Here is a 19457-nt window from a genome sequence, read left to right as displayed (position 1 = left end):
GTGATCAGAAAGACTGGAGGTTATCACATACAGGAATTAAACTGGCCTAATATAATTAATAGCATTTGTACACCAACTGGTAACAAGCAGCTTTCAATAATAAACTCTCCAATACCATTACAGATGCAATCTCAGTGGACCATAGAAAGCAGTAACCCAGTGTCCAGAACCGCTTCCACTGTATCTATGTTTTCTATTCTTTAATACTTACTTTCTTTACCTTTCTTTACTTGGATTTAGAATTTTGTTCAAAGCAAAATACTATTCCTACTCTTTTTTCCCCCACCTTTAGAACCTCTACAACACTGCTAGCATTCATTTCACTATCTCTGTATCTCAGTTCTCTGAACTGCCAACATCCTTCATGAAAATAAAGACACTTTGGTGCGAATTGCTACATTTTAAAAACAGGCCACTTACCTTTCTGGAGTTTGAATGTTATCTAAGTCTTCTATGTCCAGTACCATCTGCTGGGATTCTTCCTTAGCTGCTTCTGTTTTTTCTTCAGCTAATTTTAAATAGGCTCGAACAACATCCTCCAAAGATTTGATGTTCACCTACATCAAAGGCAGAAAATGGGAAGATGTTTCCACCCACAATAGGCAGCAAATACTTAAAAGCTACAAAACTGGAACATCTAAAAGGCAGATTAATTCTAACCGAAGACCAACCAGTTGCTTTTAGATCATATCAGCTGACATATACTATGTTTGGTACAGATTAAAAATAAATAAATAAATAAATAAATAAAAGCCATACCTGCTGGCAAATATTCTTGTACTGGTACAGTCCTTCTTTGGCCAGATGACTCTTGCGGAGATCCACACAGAGTTCCAGGTACTTCAGCATAATCGGCTCGTGGATTTTCTGCCATGTTCGGTGTTTTTTACTTTTCATAACATCATAGAGAACATCAAGGGCAGGCTGCTTTTTGCCAACCTCAAGGAATTCTGAAAGTAAAATCCAATTAGCAAAAGACTTGCAAACTAGAAGATGCATGTTTTCATGCTTAACCCTGTAAACTTTTAGAATTTAATCAACACTAACCAAAGTTCATTGATGGTTTGAGTTAGCTGGCCATATAAAAAGTTTGGCAGATGCAACTGCAGTGACAGTCCCTCAATGACATAACTGGCAAACGCAGACCTCTCCATTAACATGAAAATTTCAGGATAGTAGAGATGTTTCTCCACTCATCAAGGCATGACTGGGCACTTCACATATATTAATAAAATACACACATCCAGTTTTAATTTCATCAAGAAGGACAATGAATACACACCATGAGACTTATTGTAGAGTGCCTACCAATGGCATTCAACAAGATGCAAACCATTTGGTGAATCTGGCTTTAGAAAAGTTCTGCCCTCAAGCCAAGAAAGAAAGAAGCTTCACTCAGAAAAGTTGTTTGGATATTTTTTTTCTTAAACTCAGAGTTGTCTGGAGATTCCATCTATAGAACAGCTACACTAAAAACTGCTACAGTCCAATTGAAGGGTCAGACATTTTTTAAACCAGCATACCATTGATCATTTCCTAAGCAGCTGCTCTTACTAACAGGATCTCCCAACATCACAGCAACTCCCATCTACAACGTATCACATATACCACTGTTCTGCTCCATACAAAATACAGCAAACCATTCACGAGCAAATACTGAAAGAGCGCAGCCAGCTACCAGCAGACACACAGGCCCTACCCTAAAGGTACTCTCAACTGGAGAAACGCAAGACAGAAGAGCACTGAGAATGGGAAGTAAACAGGTTTAAGAGACGGAGAAGTCAAATACAGCTAAAAGAAAATGTCTGTATTTCTAAAGGCTGAGGGGTGGCGTCAGTACTTCCCATGAATTATTTTGGAAATTACTACATTGCTAAAGAAATAAAGGCAGAAAGGATTAAAGTAGGGACTGCTCAAGGTGCTTTGACATCAGACAGAGCTTCTAAGTTTTGAAATCTTAGAACTGATGTTAAACATGGCTGAACAATGTATTTTGAAAGCAGAAGTGCAGTTTTAATTTAAGGACCACAACATGTATTCAGGGCTTAGTTTATGTAAATAATGAGCTTGCATAAGATGAGCAAGTTGCTTTCTAGAAAAAACAGTGTTACATCTAAAGATAATTAAGGTTATAGTGTGACAGTATTCAGCAGTATTTTTTACTCACCAAGGGAATTTTAATAAAGCTATCCTCCATCCCATAATTTACACTGTTATTCTATCTCAGTGCCGCTTTTGAGATAATTATTGCTCAGCTTTACAGTTTTTTATTTATGAAAATAAACTTGAAAGGCAAGTTTAATCTTGCAACAACGCCAGGCCACTCCAACTACAAGTCTCAGTGGTCGATAACCAACTGGACAAAGCACAAAATTAATTCATATTGTCTTGAAACTTTTAATTAACTCTGGTCAAGCAAGTTCTTACAAGCAAGTCAAATAATTAAGGCTAATTTAACAGACACGGTAGTAAAAGCACACACAAAGTGAACCTGAAGAGTCAAATACAGTACACATCACCACGCCTTCCAGTAGAAACTGTAAGTTATGGAAACAAAGATTAGTAACAGACAAAATGTAAAGCCTTAGACTCTCAATAACTGTCAGAATTATTTTTTTTCTATTTTTGACCTACATTTATCATGTATAAGGAAAAACAGCCGTTCCTACGTAAATGCACATATTTACAATCATTCAAGCTCTTCTTATTTCCAAATATCATCTATGTATGTTGAAGTCACTGAGAACCTGAAGCATTAAGTGCTCCTAAATGCTCACTTAAGCTTTACGTATAAAACACAAATGCTGAGACTCTGGAAACTGCACTGAATGTTTCAATTTGAAATGTCAGTTTAACATTAAACTGCTTCCTGCAACATACAATCTGCCTCAGGTACAAATTTTCACTCTTCATTATACTTGGCTATGGTGAAATCAAGCCCCAGCAGTTTGCAAGACTTGACATTGCTTGTCATGTTTTCCATTCAGTCTACTGAGAGCCAGGATTGTTGGCATTTGTCTAGAGAACACTCCCTTCAGTCCCGGTCCTTCAGCTCATCAGAATTCAGACTTGCAGCAGTGCAAGAGATGTGAATTTAAAGCTGCTCTTCAATATCAGGAAAGCAACAATAAAATGTCAGCTTTAAGCAGTTTAAGGTCAGTATTGCAGCACTGTGACTTGCTCACCAAGTAAGTATAACCTACTCTGCCTAACAATTCTGAAGCTTAAAGTTTATATACTATGGTATGTGCATCTTTTCCAGTAAAACGAGTGTTAAAATACAACTTCATCTTATTGGAAGTTGACTATTTTATCTTTCATCTGTTTATCTCTAAGGAAATGATTTTTGCAATGATTAGAAATATTGAAGACGTGCAGTACTTGATTTTTATTTTCTTGTTAAAACACCAAGTACTTGAATTACGTATAGCCCCACAGACTACGCAGCCCCTTCAACTGTCATTTCAAGACTAGTACATCATCTGTAATTTCTGGATGTCTCTAAGTGTCATCCTGCAATCAGACCTGTGACAATGAAGGGTCTAAATGGTTTTGCTAAGTGCTTTAAATAGCATACTATAAAAAAAGAAGCGTCAAAGCCATATATTTAGCTTGAAAGAAGACAGCTGGTAAATACAACCAGTCCAGCTTTACGTGCGGCAGTCAGCGAGAGACAGCTACAGCACAGTCCTCCTTGGTTGCTATTCCACAGAAAAGCTTATGCATCAGCCTGGGCAGCATTTAAAGAGTTTAATCATTTGCATTCTCACCAGAGTCGCATGAAGGATGGGACTACTAAATATGAAGCCCACAGGGCCTAGCATCAGACTGGTTTTGAAATCATTCCGGAGCAGGTGAGAGTTCCGGGCCGGACGCCTCACACCAAGCCCCGGGTCGGCCCAGAGCCCCTTCCCGGCGGCGGGCACGGCGCCGGCTCCACCGCGGCTCCGGCGGGCGCCGGGCCGCAGACTGAGGGGCCGCGGGGCCCTGGGCAGAACATGCCCCCACCCCCGCTTCGCCCAGAGCCTGCCCACCGCTTCCACCCGCGGGCGGCCGGGGGCCCCGCCGGGGAGCGGGAGGCGGAGCCGGGCTGGGCCCGCTCCCCGCGGCCTCGCCTCCGCCATGCGGCGCGGCCGCTGCCGTCAGGCCTCGGCCATTTCCTCGGCTATTTCCTCCCGGGAGACCCCTTCCTCAGCGCCGGGGAGCCGCCGGCCGAGGCCCCGCACCGCGCCGCGCCCAGGGGTCCCTCAGGACGGCCGCGGGGAGAGGAGCGGCGCACGCTGCCCACCACGGCGCGGAACGGGGGGGGCGGGGGGGGGGGGCAGGAGGCGAACCGGCGGGGAGGGGGAGCGGCCGACACTGACCATTCGCCCGCTTCAGGGCGTTCTCGGGCCGCTGGAAGTACACCGGCATGATGGCGGCGGCCTCTCCTCACAGGGCGGCGGCGGCGGCAGCAGCAGCAGCAGCTCGCTCCGTGCTCCAGCCAGGCAGCCTGCGGAGCCGGAAAGGGCGGGCGGGCCGTCCCCCGCGCGCGCTGACGCCGGCGGAAGCGGGGCGGGGCGGCGGGCCCGGGTTCCGCTGTTAGTGCCCCGAGCGGCCCCGGCTGCAGCGCAGGGGCGCTGTTCGGTTCGCCCCAGGGGCGGGGGCTGGTCACTGGCGGCTTTGTCCGGAGGCCGGGGCGGAGCCAGCGCCCGCGCAGCCCTCAGCTCGGGGCAGGCCCCAGCCGGCCTCTGGAGCTCCGCCAAACCGTGTGGCCAAGTTAGCCTTAAGCCTTTGGCTCGATTGGACACGTTTTGGCAAAGGAGGCATCGTGTATGCTGAGTCTTTGCTCTTGACAGCTTGTGCAGCCGCTTCAGAAACTACTTGTGTGCAGCTAACTCGCAGAAAGGCCCTTCTGGGTGCGCTTAGTCGTCATCAGCTGCAGATTTCATTCTTAATCTTAAAAATTTGGGAAACTATATCAGAGGAACTCAGCAGTTTTCTCAAGAGCAATAGTAATGGCAATATTCATATGAGTGTACATGTGATAACCACTAATGCCAAGCGTGAATTTCTGAAAACTACTGATCTGAAAATTTCTATCGGTGTACGGAGTGACAGTGGAAGCTGTACAAAGATGTGTGAATTGGACACAAAAGCCCCATAACAGCAGCAACAGAAGCAGTAGAACAGCAGCAAGTGAATGTGTGACTAATGGGATATTTTGGATGACTAAACACTGGAATAGTGCAGCTCCATGTAAGCACTAAGCACTGCTTTTCAGTCTTTCAGCAGAAATGTGCACCTCTGCAGCTGGATCATTCATAACATCACGACTGTAGCTGTGACCCTCTGCAGACCTGATTTCTTAAGTATATCTAAGCATGATTTTTCAAAAAATATGCAGGTAGATGGAGAGGAAGTCTGTTTATGATGGCTAAAGACAGCCTGTTGCTGTCTTGGATTTCTGTTTTGATACATTTCTTTCTGCATACTTGTTGCTTGGTCTTTTTTTGTATACTGCTCACATTAACCATCTTCATGGCCGCTAGAAAGCTTCGTAACCATTATACAACACATTAAAAAATTTAATGTTGGCTTGTAATCACAGTTTATTGCTAAACAGAAACATAGTCACTGTATGGAAGCTTTAGCATTAAGCTATCCATACAGCGTATCCATGTAACCCCAATCCCTTTCTACTGTATTGCATGAGCCTCCATTCTAGAGTAAAAAAAAGGGGAAAAAATGCAACTTCACCTTTTAGGCTCTCTTCACTTAGGAGTTTCTCCATGTCCTTGTGTCCTTGATACCTCTGAGATCCGGTGACGGGTACCATACACAGTGTTCTCCATCAGGCCACGCTATTGATTTATATGACGGTATTTTAGTACGATCTGCGTTCTGAACTGTCTCTGGCAGCCTAGTTGTTTCTGTTTCAAACCACGGTGATACATTCAGTAGAGTCTTCATTAAGCTATTCATAGTGCTGAACAAGTCCTCTTCTTGTCTCCATAAAATCAATTTAAAAGATGAGTGCCGGAGTCACCACCCAGGTCTGGGTGGCAAGCTCCCCAGCACCTGCAGGCTGCTTGGGCAGTGTGGCCAGAGCCAGTGCCTACCCTCCGGGCTTGCAGCCTTCTCTGGGGGGCATCCGCTCTGGCGGGGGACTGCAGCTGTGCTGCCTCGTATTTACTGATGGTTTATAGCAGGACTTGCTATTCAGGAGCCCACTCTGCTTTTTCGAATCTCTGAAATTCCTGAAAGCCCTCCAGGCTTGAATCAGACAATGTTGTGTCAGAAGCAGCTCTTACGGTCTGACTCCTCATGTCTTTCTACACAGTAGCTAAGTATACTAAATGTGTGTTCTTTAACTTTATGCCTTTATGAAAATCATATGAAAGGCTGCCCTGTAGCGTGTTCCCTAGCCAAGCGTGATCCTTGACAGGCCTCTTTCCTAGGACTGCACATTTTCTTTAGCAGCTTCTGATGCTCCTGTAGTTACACCACGTATTTTGGAAGCTTTTTCTTCCTAATCACAGTTTCTTCTGCTTAATCAGTGGCCGCTCTGTGCAATTAGTGCAGTTTGCGCACTACGACTTCCATATGTGCTATTCAGGTACCACTGTTCATCCAAACTTGAGAATGAAAAAAATTCTCAGATAAACTTGTTGATGCACGGAGTTCCTCAGGAACAGCTGTTATGCTTTATGAATATTCTTCACTGCACTCAGGCTGCCTTCCAGGCAGAAGCCAGCCTTGATGCACGCTCTGTAGCAGCGCTGGGGCTGCCGGTGTTTCAGGCTTTGTCCAGGGGTGCAGCTTCTGGCTGTGACTATGGGAGGCGGTTGCCTGCAGGGCTGCCTCCTTTTGTGTCCAATTTCACATCAACTGTGCCCTGTGACTAACAAAGCGAAATAATAATAAAGGAAATGGGGAAAAAAATATATATATATTTTTTCAAAAGTGTTGGGTTTGTTGTTGTTTTTTTTTTTAACCGAGGAACGGGCGGGTAGGCCGCAGCGGGTGTGAGGGCGGCAGCCGGCGGCGCCGCCCGCCCGAGCCGGCGCAGCAAATGGCGGCCGGCGGGCCGTGAGGGGCGGGGCGCGCGCCGGGCGGAAGGCGGCGGGGAAAGATGGCAGAGCCGGAGGCGCAACCGTTGCTGGCGGTGGGGCTGATCGGTAAGGGCCCTCCCGGCTGTGGGGTGTGGGGAGAGTCGGGCCGGGGCTTGGGGCTGGCGGGGAGAGGAGAGGAGAAGTGTGTGTGTGTGTGGGGGGGGGGGGGGTGTGGGGTGTGTGCTTGCGGCCGCAGGGCCTGTCCCGGCCGAGCGCTTGCCAGCCTGCGGGCGCTGAGGCCGGCGCGTTGGTCTGCAGAGCTAAACCGTGTACAACTCCGGCAAAGCGTCTTGGCTTTACGGCTTCTGAGGGCTCTGTTCTAAAGTCAGAAGTAGGAAAGGCAGGGGAAATCTTAAATAAACTGGTCTGGGTGCTTGCCGGTCAATGCCTTGCCCATATGAATGTGTATTCAAACTTCTGGTGTTTTTTGGACCTTGTGGATCAGGTCAAGAGTGGATATTTATTAACACCTAAAGAATAAGACCCGTAGCACAAGCACTGCCCTACATCTTAAACTGTAGTGGCAGAACTGGATGTTTAGGGTAAGGGTAAGGTGGAATTTTAATCTGATTCCAGGAAACAAACCTGATCAACCCATCGATTTACTTCCTTGCTGCTGTTTGGCATTCTCACAGTGAACATCTTTCCACCATAGAAAAAGACACCAACGGAGATGCTTTGTGGGTTTGGTGTTATCCGTCCATAACAGCTGAACTGAGGAAACTATTGCTGCGAAAGTGCTGCCTCACAGATGAAAATAAATTGCTTCATACATTTGTATTTGGCCAATATAAAAGGTCATGGTTCTACATCACAACTGTGGAAGTTCAAGATTCTCCAGCCTTGAAAAAGGTACGACTTGGAGGGCTGTTTTTTCAGTAGAGTGCGGGGAAAGCTTCTACAGAGCTTCCGCTGGCAGTTTAATCAGTGTTTTCCCATTGTATGATATGAAGAAGGGAAGGGATTTGAGGTTTTGTGTGCTCACAGATGCAGATCTTGCTCAGCTGTGTAACCAGTCTGTTTTTCACCAAGACATATATTGAATAGAATTGCAGAGGGATTGAGATTCTCATCACCTAATTTAGATTATTTGTATTAAAATGGAAATGCTGTTTCATGCCATTATTCTTAGTTACTTTTCATTTCAAGCTCAACAATTTTTTGTTGGTTTGTTTGTTTGGTTTTTTTTTTTTTTTTTCGGTCAAAACAGTTCTACAAAGGGTTTTTCATAGTGTCCAAAATCTTGTTCATATAGAACTTGATGGTTTTTTTTTCCCCCCCAAACAGTTGTGTTATATAGGTTGTTTCTTCTCCACTGCATTGATAACTGGAAGACTGCAAATGTTTGTATCTGCTATACTTTCCCTGTTATGTAGTTCATTAAATTGCCTGTTAAGTTTATTCAATTTTCATATTTCATGCTATATTGTTAGGTAGAAAGATAATGTGGTAATTTTTCATGCCCACAGCAGAACGTTGCTTGCTTTTCCACACTCTAAGCATACATCTCCTATGAACCTTAAAGGCGTAACTAAAATAAAATAATGTGTCCCAGTGCTGTCTCAGACAGTGGAAGTGGGAGATGCTGTTTAAGGAAGACAGGTAAGCCTGCCATTGTCTGCAGAATTTTAGCCTCATACTGTCTCAGCCCACAAGCATTCGATTAAGGAAGTTAAAGAGTATTTCTGTTTGTGGGCCTGCTATCCATGAATTTTTTTCTGGTCTCTTTTTAAATATGTTGACGCTGTCTGCCTCCACTGCCTACTTTGGCAACAGATTCTGGAAGTTTTCAACCTGCTATGGTGAAAAAAAAATGCCTTTCTCTCATTTAAAATAATCTCCTGAGATAAAAGGAAAGCAACTCTGTAAGAGTAGATTAAGTGAAAGAGTATGTACTAGAGCTGACTCAGTGGAAATGAGTCACATCAGGAATCTGTTAACCAAACATTTTCTGCAGTTAGTAACTTGGATCTGCTGTTACTGCTCACTTTTTTTTTTTTTTTTTTAAATTGAAACACCTTGTCAAGGCACTGAAGTAAGTTTAATAACGTGAAAAAGACTGCTTGTATGGGACCACTGAATAAGGTGTGTATTTTTCTGTGCTTCTGTCTTACTCAGGTGACCCACTTCTCCATTGTTCTGATGGCCAAAGACTTCAACCCAGAGAAATATGCAGCCTTCACTAGGATACTGTGTAGGTCTGTATAAAAGCTGTTATGAGTTACTCCAGTGTGCATGTTTAGATCTTGCCAAGGCAAAAGATTAAATTTCATTGTGTTGTGTTTACATATCGTCTAACAATCTGCTGGAAGCTCAGTCGTACAAACTCAGATTATATAAATCCTTGATTTGAGTTTATCTTGAGTTCATGCAGTAAGTGTTGGGTGAATGTCAGATGCCCAGTAAGTTCTAATGTGTCTTCCCCCAGACACACACCACCACCACCCACCAACCCATTCACTTTCTCTAAGAATATATTTTTTAAAAATAGAAACATTTGGGAAGAGGTCAGTGCTGTATAGTCAAAGTTCACTGCGTGTATGGTGGACAACTTGCATCCCTCTACAATATCTCTAATAAAGACACTTCTTGCAGCTCCTCTGAACCAAACACAGCACCCAGAGACATTTCTGCTTTTCCTCTAGGAAAACGAGCCCTCTGCCTCTCAAGGTCTGTGGCTCTGTTTTCTCCCTTCTTCCAGCCAGACTGCCATCTTCTTTCCCTTGTCCTGCTTACTCGCTTTCCTCCACATCCCCATTCTTGTGACCTCCCTCTGCATCGTTCTTTGCTTTTCTTTCTGTTCCCAAATTAGTTGAATCCTGGTTCTTGATACCAGGAGTATTCATTGAGATTTTGCAGCTGGTTGGATGCGATTGTGAGGTTATTGTATCATGGACATAAGAATGCTGCCAGGCTTACCAGTTCTGCAGGGTATTATAAAACTAGGGTTGTTCTTTTTCACTGATAAACGAAATACTAGCTTCACTGTGGATCACATTAATGCTGATTTATCAGCTAGTATTTCTTCTCACATCCAGGATTGATTCCTCTAATCATGATAATTGAGTTTCAAATGTGACATAGCTTTGTACTGTAGCTAATATGGAAAACAGTTGAGAGCTTCTGAGGTGCTATTTCTGAAGTACCTTAACCTATAAAATAGGTTATGGTGTTTCTCTGCTGCCTGGAAGACAGCTAAAAGTATGTGGATTTTGCTGATGTGTGGTTGTTTTGTGGTGTTCTTTTTTTTTAAAAAAAAATTAGTATCAAGGACATGTTAAATGATGAAATTAAAATATAAACAAGGAGTACAGAAGAATGTGTAATGATACTTGGATAAGAAATGAACAACTGGTCACATGGTCTGCATGTAGTAACAGGAGTTGCTGTAGTAATTGCTTTTTCATAAAGCAGGTACATTCCAAGTCTTCAAAGAATCCTTAGTCTGGACACCTGCTTATACCTTCATACCATGTTTCTATGTTGGTAAACGTTGGTTCTTTCATAAAGTGGGAAACTCAAATAAAAATACAAGGTGGTTTTTTATCCTGACAGACATGTTTTTGTGTGCATGTTGAAAGACTTCTAGTTTAGTACCTGAAACCTTAACCAGCTGTGCAAAATAAGAATTCTTGCCAATAATATTGCTATTTGTGATACTGTGATTTTATTTTTTCATATGTCTGCTGGTACTAATTGCAGTCAAAGTACCAGACTTTTTTCCTTTCACACAGAATCTACTTGAAGCATGGAAGTCCAGTTAAAATGATGGAGAGTTACATTGCAGTCCTTACGAAGGGGATCTGCCAAAGTGAAGAGAATGGATCTTTCCTCAGCAAGGATTTTGATGCTCGGAAGGCTTATCTTGCTGGTTCCATCAAAGGTTAATTAATACCAGAAGTCTATTCGGATTTATTTTTTACAATATAAAATACAATCTAGTAAAAAGTGTTAACAGTATTATCTGCTGTTCTTACGGCGGTTATCCAAAAAACAATTTGTAATACCAGCATGTATATCTTCTATAAAATAATTTTCCCCTCCTTTTCTAGATATAGTATCTCAGTTTGGAATGGAAACAGTTATTTTATATACAGCACTGATGTTAAAGAAGAGAATTGTAGTGTACCATCCTAGGATAGAAGCTATCCAGGAGTTTACCAGGTATTTTGTCAATCTCTACCTCCTCACTCACCCAAAAAAGTTCAACAAATTTTGAACCTTCATTGAGAGAAATGCCCATATTTTAGAGGAAAAAAATCTTTCTTAAACCTGTTTATTGAAATCCTGCTAAATCCCTCTTAAGGCTTTAGCGGAACGTTCATCAACTTGAGAAAATTTAACTGTAGAATGAGTGGTAAACTCTGCTTACACTGATAGTAGAAGTCTCTGTAGTTTATGTATATGCATGCCAAATGAGACCTAGTCATACTAGTTCTTTCTTATGACATGCATTTCATACTGTGAAACTTTAATTAGTGTAAATGAAAATCTACTGTGTGTCAAGTACTGATCTAATTTCCCTAGGACTTTGCCTGCTTTAGTGTGGCATCGACAAGACTGGTCAATTCTTCATTCATATGTACATCTAAATGAGGAGGAAGTGGAAGCCTTAAAAGCCTGTACAGGTAGCGATAATTTATTAATCAAAAATATAAAGAAAATTTAAGTTTCTGTTGCTGCAAGGTCTTGCACCAGTGCTTTTTGGGGGGGAAAAAATGGTTACTTTGCTATTAATGCTATTGTTCAAAGTTAAACAGCATAATTTTCTTTAGAAAAGGCAAATCAACTAATCAAGTATGTTAGAAGATAACTAGTTAATCTGGTGTTTCTGGCTGGATCTGTGTCAGTCTGCCCCTAATCACAGATGCAAAGCAGCTTTTGAGACTTATTTGATGTTGTGATCAGAGGGATTAAAAGCCTTACTGTTGCAGAGAAGCAGTTAACATTAGATAAGCTACTTTTTTTTCCCAACTTCTACAAATAGCTAGTAACTGAATTCTTAAGATTTTTTTTTTTTTTCCCCTAACTCTGAAGTTCCAAATTTTTATTCTGACTGCTATCAGTGAAGTCTCTGGCTCCTAATCATACATAGATTTTTTACCAGCTCTGTAGGAGTTTGAGCTGTGTGACACATTACTGTGTACGCATAGTACTTAACACAGAATCCAGGAAGAGTCCCTTGGTTTACGTAGAGGTTAGCATGACGTGGTAATTTAAGAGGCTTTTCTATACAAAATATTGAGCAAGAAGACAACTCATCTTCAATATTTATATTACATTACCAACAGTGCTTATTTCAGCTCACTAAACGTCTTCTACAGAGAAAAGCTGCTCTAAGTTGGCTCACCTGGCATGCTAGAAATAAGAAAATCTGGGTTTATTTCTCTGTTCTTATTTAATACTGACTTAGTGACAAGTGGCTCCAGAGTGGAGGTTATTTTAAAGAGGAAGTTCACTGGCTTTTTCATTTGCAAATGAATAATTTTAGTAGCAAGGTAGGAAGAGTTTAAAATTTCAAATCAATATTTTTATATTGCATGTAGTGTTAGCTGTTCATCCATGTTCAAAGCAATTTTAGGAGTTGATTTGTAAGCTCCTCAGAAGCGTAACATTCTGGTGGATGTGTTTGTTTAAATGACTGATAATATCAAGGGAGCAACCTCCTAGGTCCAATGAGTATTATGTCAAATACTCTTAGAACAGATTTAGGACTCTGATTTTTCTGCAATATCTTGATTTTATTTTGGTTTTGTTTGTGAAGATCCTATAATCTTGCCAAAATTCTTCTCTCTAGGTTACATTGCTGGATTTACAGATTCTGAAGTGAACAGTAGACCAGACCTGTATGATGTGTATGTGAATTTGGCAGATAGTGAGATCACTATTTCCCCTGTAGTAAAAGGTTGGTTGATTTTTATATTTTGGATTTAGAGGCCATTTATTTCAGAGTTGATAGTAATTGCTGAACCTCACTATAGGTCAAGCAATCTCGATCCTTCTTCCTTCCAGATTCTGGAAAGTCAGTATGTAAGCTTCTGTCTTTCAGTTTTATTGAGACTCTGGAAGACTGGTGAAAGTTGGAATTTGGAAAGACTTGTTTCATCATCCAACAAATGTACAACTGAGTTTTCAAAACATCCGTGTTAGACAATTACATGGAAGAGACATTCAGCTGAATGCAGAGATACCACATGAGTCTTAGAAAAACACTGCATTAAATACTTGGAGACTGGGGACTATTTGAAAGGAAACCTTGTGTGATGCTTGTCATCTTGCTGCTCCTTGCCAGCTGCTTTAGGGGTGGACAATTTGCCTATGCTGATATGGGTGTTAATACGTCAGGTTACTGCCTTTACTGATGGATTTCAAATGGCAGTTATGAAGAGGACTCCTTGATTTGGCTTGTTATTCATATGCATTTCTAAATATCACAGAAAATCTTTATTTTGTGTGAATGTGTGGTTTGGTTTTTTTCTTCCTTACTCAGAGGCAATGACAATGGGAAAACTTCACAAAGAAATTGGACAACTAATTGTTCAATCTGCAGAAGATCCAGATAAATCAGACAGCCAAGTCATTAAGGTTAATACTTTTATTTTTAAATCTAATTAAATTACTTCTATTGCTAAATCTTGGAGGAAGGAGGGGAGTAGGAGGAAGATTGTTTCTGAGAATCAATCTCTTCTACCCTCTTCCTTATTACAAATCGGCATTTTTTTTTTCTTCATACAGGTTTTTAAGGATGACATACTTGGTTTATATTATCTCTTGGGTAACCACATTGCTGAAGAAACTTCAGAAATTGTATTGATTATAAGACTTCCAGTAAAGCTAGTTTTCCGGTTTTATTCTACAAAGCATGTATTTTGCTCAATACCTTGTCAGTACCTTTGAAAAAGTTCTGCTGAGTTACAGCTTCTCAGCTATAAAGCCTGATTTTTATGATGATTTTTTTTTTTCACTTCCTCCCCTATCTAGTAGATTATTAGACATTTTACAACTAGGCAACTTAGTCAGAAGAGCTCAAGCCACTGAGAGGAGCCTGTGGAGTGACTATGCTCCCTTTATTCAGCATTGCACAATATCAGGCTGAAGATCTGGTGCAAGTTTGCCTTAAAATAAATGGAGTCTTTATTTAAATTTAACTATTTATTTATCATTATTTTCTTTCTGTTCTGTATTGATTTTTCTTTTTTAATAAGCGCATGTTAAAACATAATACCTAATAATATATTAATGGTTGCTTGTTTTTCTGTTTTTCAAGGATATTTCTCTGAAGACAAAAGAAATCTTGGCTACCTTAGCCTCCCTTACTGAAGTTTCCGATGGCAATGAAAAACCAACCCTTAACTCTGAAGCCCTGAAACAAAAGCGATTTCCACCAGCTACAGAAAACTTCCTTTTTCATTTAGCAGCTGCTGAACAAATGCTCAAAATCTAATTTTGATGCACTGCAGTGTTATGGACCAATTAAAAAATACTGTCTTTGCTGTACAGATAGGTATACTTGATCCTTTATATGGAAAAATTAAAGATGTAAGTGAATGTCATATTTACCGTGATATAATGCAGAATATTGGAGCTTGACCGGGAACATATGGAGACATATTTGGAAACATTCCTGGTGTCATTGTCTTTCCCCAACTATAACTTTGTATATATGGCTCCTGTATTTCATATCACAACGTGAGTGTATATACAAGTAGCGTGGGCCCGTGTGGCTGGGCTGTGCCAGACATAATTACAGTGGCTGTTTGTCCTGCAGGTTCCAGGTATTGAACAGCTCTGTTCTTGCTCTGACTTGTCTTCCTGGGGTCTGGAACGTGGGCTGCAGTGTACAGGCTGTAAAACCAGTGCAGTTTGGATGTGCTGGTCTTTGCATAGGGATACACTGAATGCACAGGTGGTCTGAGTCCTCATTCTGGGCTTCCAGGTATGTCAGCCTGTCAGATACTGCTCTTGCTCTGGACTGCCCAATACCTGGTAATCCCACGTATATGGACAAGTTCTCTTCTTTCTACTTAAAAGTGTCTAGGTGTAAAAAAGGATGTCTGGGAAAATCTGACATGGTAGTCTTTAGTATATAAAGGAAGAGGTATTTTAAAGTTCAAGTGGGAGTTGAGCACCAATTTGGGACTCTTTTGCCTTAGAGGTTTTTCCCCCTTTCACTCGGTCCCATGCCTCTGATTGGAGGGAAAAGAGGACTTCGGGGGCTTCCTAGGTGGGTGTCACAGAGAGGTGCAGCTTTACAGCTGGAGTCATTTAGGAAGTTGTTGACGTTCTCTGCTGAGAAGATGCCTAGCTGTTAATTCCTGATCTAATTGACAGAAAATCAGATTAGGTAAAGCCTAAGGAACTAGAAACATTCAAATAGCCAGGTAACAGGTAGAGCATCAACCTCTCAAACTGCTTGAGCTGTAGAACAGGTACTATCTGGTGGTGCTGTTTCTAGACAATGTAGATGGAAACTTTTGAAGTAATAGTGAAAACTGGGAAATAGTGTAGAGAAAATTAAAATCTACCTACTTGTTTGGTTGCATAGCCATAATTCAAGAGATTATTTTTTTTCATTGAGCAGCCTGAAACTAACTGCCTTGTAATCTTCTGAGAAGAACTTAGATTCTTTGTAGAGAAATACTCTGAGCCAAATGATCTGTATTTCTTCAGAAATGTCCACAACAAATCAGTCAATTCTGCAATAGCACTTTGTTATAAGAAAACATAACCTTTTTCCTGGCCTTTGTACAGATAGGCTGTAGCATGTGGTTTTACATAGAGATTTTATACTTACAATTAAAACTTTAGTAATCAATATTTATATTGTTAAATAATTAGATGTTTGCTATTCTGGAACTGGTAGAGCTCATCAATTACTATGTGCAAGCAATATTGGTTTGAAAAAGGGTTGTCCTTTTGTTAGGTGTTGTATACTAAGGAAATCTAAGGAATGTGGCATCTATGTATAAAATGACTAGTAATTACAGTCAGTAAATAAAAGTGCTTCAGAATAATCCCCTATTTTCAGGGGTGTAAAGTTCTACTTTAAACACTCTGCAGTTTAAATTCTGAACACTGAAGAGTGTGCTTTCTGTTTTTTTTTTTTTTTAAACTTACGAGAAAAATACTGCAATTGCCTTTGTTTACCTGCAAGTGCTCTGCAGTTTTTTTTTTTTTTTGCAATTTGCCCATTAATGTTTTTTCTTAATGGTTCTTTAGTATTGCTGCTTCTGTTTTGGGACTTTTACAATGGTTGGAATAGCAGAAATGCAAAGTTATGCTGAAAATTCCATTCAGAACCTCCTTTAAAGTCCACTGCAGTGGAAGTCTTTCACCAGGAAAAACCTGAACGTGCTAACAAAAACCCTTACAGTATATCATTAAGGTAATATGTGTGTTAGAGACAACCACAAAAAGCAGAGAAGTTCAGTTACAGACTAAATATTGAATGCTTATTTTGTTTTCTGTTTTGGAAATGTTTAAGTTGAAAATCTTGGTGTTGTGTTAGATCTTGTAATCTGATGTTTGTGTAAAACAAATGAAATACAATTTTGCACTTAAGAAACTGGACTCATAGCATGCTTATGTCATTAAAGTCCTGAACAGTCTACCCTTTAATTTATGTAAATGTATTCTTGAATAGTTGTGAGCACTGAGTCACAAACCTTGGCTGTTAGTTTCGCAATACTGGGATTAAGCTACAGCTTGATGTTTAGGTCAGAAATGTACTTCTGTACTTTCAAACAGTTTTGTCATCTGTGCTGAATTTTTTGTCAGCACTGAGAAAGCTGTATTTGCCTCCCTCAGCTTCAGTATTTTCAAAAGATTGTCCTAATGTTCTTGCATTTTCTTAATGACTTTTGACACTGTTTCTTCTCAAAAAGGTTTAGAATAAAATTGAAAAATCTGGAAGGTCAGCAGAGGGAAAGATTTCTGCTTTTTTCTCACTTCCCTTTCCCCAGGATATATACAAGCAGACTGTGTGTGCAGTTGCTGGTTTTGCAAAATTAGATGACATCCTTTCTTTTTCCTCCTAGAAGGAAAGACTGTGTAAAGTGAAATTTTCATTCATGCCTTCTCATCTTCCTGCCTTTCTGTTCTTGGATGTGAACTGGTGAATGATGGCTCCTGTTGACCTGCTAGAAGATGTGCCTCCGAAAGGCGTGCAGCACGTTGAGTAATTAAAAGTCTTGAATTCAAATTAAAATTGCAGCACTGCTCCTTCCTCAGCTGAGGTAAAAGGTACTCCCCGAGCACCATGTGAGCCAGCGTGAACCAGTCAGTGTGAGGATAGCTGTAGCACATCTGTGCTGTGTTTGCAGATACGGGAAGGTAGATGGAGAACAGAGCAAAGGCGTGCAAAGGGGAGTGGGATAAACAGTCAATCCTGTAAACTGTGATTTTGCTCAGTAAATTGGGCTAGTCCCTTAGGGCTAGCTCAGTTTCTAGTGCTGTCATCCCTGGGGTTTTAGTCACTGGTATGAGCTGTCCTGCCTCGTTTCCTCTGCCAGCAAGTGGCGGGGGGAATGTTCTGACTGAGTGTTACATGGCTGTGTAACCTGGAAAAAAATGACACGGGACAGCTGACAGCATCCATCTTAAAACTCTGGGCTGCTTCTGATTTCAACCTCTGCTTCAGTTCCCCAGTTACTGAAAGGGCTAATGAAGATTTGTGAGTAGCGTGTTGTGAGGTGTCACTTGAAGCAGCTAAATTTCTAGATAAAAAAGCTGCAAAGCTCAGTGTAGGAAGTTCCCAGCTGCTCGTACTGCTGCCTTACACCCTCCCCTGGGCAGCCTCCGGCTGGAGTCTGAGTCAGAGGGATCTTTGGTCAGGTGGCATCATTCCTTGTAGCTGCGGAAGGATGCGAGACTCGAGGAGCAGTCTCCAAAGGCCGGACAGCAGCTCCTTCCCAAGCAACCCTGTGCAGCACAGGCGGGGTGTTTGCTCCCTGACAGGGAAGGAGGGGCAGTGCAGGGCTCCCTCCCTGCCTGCAGCCTCCTTCCTCCGCCCCTGGGGCCTGCGGGGAAGAACAGCACGGCTGTGTTACAGGCTTGGGGGCAACACAGGGACACAACCGCCAGCTGAGGAAATGCTTTGATCTCGGTATTTCCTAACATGGGAGTGGCTGATTTTTTTTTTTTTTTTAAGCTACATTAAAGGGACATGGGAGCCTCATTGTATATTTCTAAATTTCAAGATGACAGGCTGAGTAGGTGGGGAGCTGCTAGCAGGAGACTTATGCCTTCCTTGAAGCAGAAAGCTTCCATCTATTGTAGTTTACTCCACCTTAAACTGGTTCCACCACTAATTCACTGTCACTTAGCACACTGGCTAGTGCTAAAGGCAGGAGACAGACCTGCCTTGGGCTGGTATGTTGTTAATCTATTCCAGGTTACAAAGGGGAAGGTTTTCCTGTAGGTGCTGGTGCTTCTCCCAAGCCCTTCAAACGTGATGCTTTTCTGCTTGTTCCAGTCTTCTTCCCCTCACTTACCTCATCCCTGCAGACTACCAGGTGTCTGGTCCTGGTAGTTCTAGGTTTAGTCTCATAATGACTTTAGCTCAAGACCAAGGATGCCAGGGCCTTTTTAGCAATGTATTTTCCATGCCCTGATTTGGGAAGCAGCTGAATCACCTGGGCTGACAACTTAAATGGCAGGTGCCTGCCGTCCTCTTCTGGAAAATTCTAGTTAGGGCAATAGAAACATTTCTGAGAATGGGGGAAAGGAAAAAGGTATTTAATAACCCTGAGGGGGCTGTGTTTCTATTTAATATGGCAAATTTCAACTCAGGTATTCGGTAAGAAGCTGGTAGAGTTTGATAATGGGCAGCTGTAATAACAGACACTATTACCAGACCTATTCCATAAGCCTTACTCACAGAGTTGTAATGACATCAATTTGCTTAAAACATCCAAGTGTGGTGCCAGAGAATTTATAGCTTGTCTAGTTACCATGACGATCTGAAGTTCATGAATGTGTTATCTTCAATTTGTTGGCTTTGCTCTATTGGTTTGGGTTTTTTTTTGTTTGGTGGGTTGTTTGGTTGTTTGTTTATTTTTCCTTTTTGCTTCCACTGTGGTTCACGTAATTAGCATTTACTTTAGCCATTCTTAAATTATGTTTAAAAAAGAAGCAGGGAGAGGTGCAAGTCTTCATTGTAGTGCCAATTAATGTTTACAGAGAGTGGAGTTAGACCCCATCTGAGTTTGCCTTTGATATGTTATTGAAATAGGATTAATAGCAAAACAAGAGTTAAGACAATTTAACTGTAGAATGTTAGCTGTGCCGCTGTTAATAAAGATTTGGTAGGAGAGCAAACACTTCATTGAGAGAGGCAGGCTGAGACTGTAAGCCTGTTCCACC

General features: G+C 41.6%; 2 protein-coding genes across 3 annotated transcripts in view; one reads left to right on the top strand and one right to left on the bottom strand.

Moving 5' to 3' along the window:
• EIF3A (eukaryotic translation initiation factor 3 subunit A) overlaps nt 1–4519 on the bottom strand; it is a 35783-nt gene extending 31264 nt beyond the window's left edge. The window contains exons 1-3 of the mRNA XM_042787192.1: nt 4365–4519; nt 760–950; nt 421–557 (exon numbers count right to left, since the gene is read on the bottom strand). Of these exons, the coding sequence (XP_042643126.1) occupies nt 421–557; nt 760–950; nt 4365–4413 (377 nt within the window). The 5' untranslated portion in view covers nt 4414–4519. The remainder of the gene's footprint in view (nt 1–420; nt 558–759; nt 951–4364) is intronic.
• Nucleotides 4520–7070: 2551 nt separating this feature from the next.
• DENND10 (DENN domain containing 10) lies at nt 7071–17301 on the top strand. 2 transcript variants are annotated; one of them, XM_042791129.1, is made up of 9 exons: nt 7071–7160; nt 7750–7946; nt 9213–9292; nt 10829–10977; nt 11147–11258; nt 11622–11722; nt 12892–12999; nt 13585–13679; nt 14362–17301. In XM_042791129.1, the coding sequence occupies exons 1-9, from the start codon at nt 7115–7117 to the stop codon at nt 14536–14538; spliced, it is 1065 nt and encodes a 354-aa protein (XP_042647063.1). In that variant the 5' UTR covers nt 7071–7114; the 3' UTR covers nt 14539–17301. The 2 variants fall into 2 exon arrangements, with proteins under 2 accessions (XP_042647063.1, XP_042647066.1); XM_042791132.1 differs by having other exon boundaries at nt 7103–7160; nt 7671–7946.
• Nucleotides 17302–19457: the final 2156 nt, after the last annotated feature.

Source organism: Tyto alba, unplaced genomic scaffold (genome assembly GCF_018691265.1).
Source record: "Tyto alba isolate M040663 unplaced genomic scaffold, T.alba_DEE_v4.0 Super-Scaffold_1, whole genome shotgun sequence".
NCBI lineage: Eukaryota > Metazoa > Chordata > Aves > Strigiformes > Tytonidae > Tyto > Tyto alba.
The sequence above is the reverse complement of the archived record's forward strand: the minus strand, read 5'-3'. Positions and strand labels throughout refer to the sequence as shown.

What these genes read in the sequence shown, in the direction of transcription:
- DENND10 (XM_042791129.1), top strand. Translation starts at nt 7,115, where the DNA reads ATGGCAGAGCCGGAGGCGCAACCGTTGCTGGCGGTGGGGCTGATCG. An exon ending in TTCACTAGGATACTGTGTAG is followed by an intron (nt 9,293 to 10,828) that starts GTCTGTATAAAA and finishes CCTTTCACACAG; the next exon opens with AATCTACTTGAAGCATGGAA. An exon ending in CAGACAGCCAAGTCATTAAG is followed by an intron (nt 13,680 to 14,361) that starts GTTAATACTTTT and finishes CTGTTTTTCAAG; the next exon opens with GATATTTCTCTGAAGACAAA.